At 63.9% G+C, this 2,348-nt stretch overlaps 1 protein-coding gene across 1 annotated transcript; it reads left to right on the forward strand.

Annotated features, from left to right (window-relative positions):
• Positions 1-213: 213 nt before the first annotated feature.
• LOC116851964 lies at positions 214-2,055 on the forward strand. Its single transcript, XM_032831897.1, has one exon. It carries the CDS (start codon positions 214-216, stop codon positions 2,053-2,055), a length of 1,842 nt encoding a protein of 613 aa, XP_032687788.1.
• Positions 2,056-2,348: the final 293 nt, after the last annotated feature.

A 2,348-nucleotide genomic window follows, 5' to 3' on the forward strand; every position in this document is an offset into this window, starting at 1 on the left:
GGAGTTACACGGATTCTCCGACGCCTCCGAGAGAGCCTACGCGGCGGCAATATACCTCGTGACGAGGCCCCGGGACGGGCCGCGGCAGCGAGCTTGCTGTTCGCGAAGACTCGGGTGTCCCCAGTGAGACGGGTCACGCTGCCCCGTTTGAAGTTGTGCGGTGCGCACTTGCTGGCGCGGGCCATCCACTTCGTCCTCCATGCTGTGCCCGGGATGACACCGAAGGTGTGCTGCTGGACGGACTCTACCGTGGCCCTCGCGTGGATCCGCGGCCACCCGTCCCGTTGGAGCACCTTTGTTGCAAATCGCGTCGGGACGATACACGAGATGATTCCGGGTGCCCGTTGGGGCCATGTATCGACTGTAGACAATCCAGCGGATGCCGCCACCCGTGGAATGTCACCAGCGGCTCTGCGCAGCCACGACATATGGTGGGGGGGTCCCAAGTGGCTGTTGCTCCCGGAAGACCGTTGGCCAAAGCGGGAGCCCCGGTTGATGACGGCGCCGGAGGAACGACGCGTCGTGCAAGCCACCACTGTGGCCTTACCTGAGTGGGACGGGTTGATAAGGGCGTCCTCATATCGCCGGGCCCTCCATGTGATGGCCTATGTGCTCCGCGTAGTCACGAGGAGCGCCGGCTCTGCGTTGGGGCTGACTGCCTCCGAACTTCGACGCGCGGAGGTACGCCTTATATGGCTGACCCAGGAGGGATCCTTCGCCCGCGAGAGACGTTGCGCGCAGAGCGGCTTGCGCCTTCCCCGCGACAGCCCGTTGCGGGAACTGTGCCCGGTACTGGATCGGGAAGGGTTATTACGAGTGGGCGGACGGCTAGCATCCGCCCAGCTCCCGGTAGACGAACGTTGCCCAATTGTCCTGCCACGACAATCACATTTCACGGCACTACTCGTTCGGGACATCCACGAGCGCACGCTCCATGGGGGTACCCAGCTCACGCTGGCCACGCTGCGCGAGCGTTTCTGGGTGCCAGCCGGTCGTGCCTTTGTCAGAGGGCTGCTCCACCGCTGCGTCGTCTGCACTCGGCATCGGGCGCGACCCATGCAACCAATGATGGCTCCTTTGCCCAGGGATCGTGTCGTCGCCACGGCGCCATTTAACATCTCCGGAGTGGACTACGCCGGGCCGGTCTCGTTGACTGCTTCGCGGGGCCGGGGCCGACGCGCCTTTAAGGGTTACATTGCCGTGTTCGTGTGCTTTACCACCAGAGCGGTCGACCTGGAACTCGTGGGCGATTACACGGCGTCGGCGTTCTTAGCAGCTTTGCACCGCTTCGCGGCATGCCGTGGAACCCCGTCGACTCTTTGGAGTGACCAGGGCACCACATTCTTGGGAGCCAGTCGGGAGCTGCGCACTCACCTGTCCGACGTACTAAGACAGGGCGGGCCGGTGGCGCAGGCCCTTGCCAACGACGGCACGAAGTGGAAATTCATCCCTCCTTCAGCTCCACACTTTGGCGGATTATGGGAAGCAGGGGTTCGTTCCGTGAAACACCACCTCCGGCGGGTAATAGGCGCCCGACCACTCTCCTTCGAGGAATTCTCCACGTGGCTGGCACGAGTCGAGGCCTGTCTCAACTCTCGGCCGCTCTGCCCACTCACCGACGATCCCGACGACCTGAGGGCATTGACTCCGGGCCACTTCCTCATAGGCCGTCCGATCAACGCCATTCCGGAACCAAGCGTCGAGGGAGTCAGACCGTCCACGCTGTCCCGGTGGCAGCTCCTGCGGAGCATGACGGAGCACCTCTGGGCCAGGTGGTCCAAAGAGTACCTGTCTCAACTCCAGGAGCGGCGTAAGTGGGCCAGCCCTGAGGACCCGCCGCTCGTGGGAGAACTGGTGGTCATCATCGACGCCCGTTTCCCTCCGTCTAAATGGGCTCTGGGACGCATCCTCGAACTGTTCGCGGGCCCCGATGGTCAAACACGAGTCGCGCGGGTGCGAACTCAGGAGTCCGTCCTCACGAGGCCCCTAGTCAAACTAGTGCGGCTGCCGATCGGGGAAGCTGTCGAAACACCCGACACTCCAGCACTTACTTAATTTCCGTCGCACAGACGGAGGCGGGCGGTATGTTCCGCACGGGAGCTGTCGTCCGCACGGATCGCGGGCGGCGGGCGGCCGTGCACCAGGCGCGTTCCGCGCGCGGGCGACTACCGCTCGCCGCGGCTTCACGCCGCCGCCGCTACGCGGCAGCGCGCCGAGCCGGGGCCGTTACTCGCGGTTAAATTTCGGTGCGGCGCCTATATAAGACGCCGCGGACGCCGACTCTAAGCCTTTTGACTACTATTGCACATCAGGTCACTGCCTCGCTGAGGTATTCTTTTGCACTATAT

Source organism: Odontomachus brunneus, unplaced genomic scaffold (assembly GCF_010583005.1).
Source record: "Odontomachus brunneus isolate Ranch 3 - 2012 unplaced genomic scaffold, Obru_v1 Obru_scaffold_197, whole genome shotgun sequence".
Taxonomy (NCBI): Eukaryota; Metazoa; Arthropoda; class Insecta; order Hymenoptera; family Formicidae; genus Odontomachus; species Odontomachus brunneus.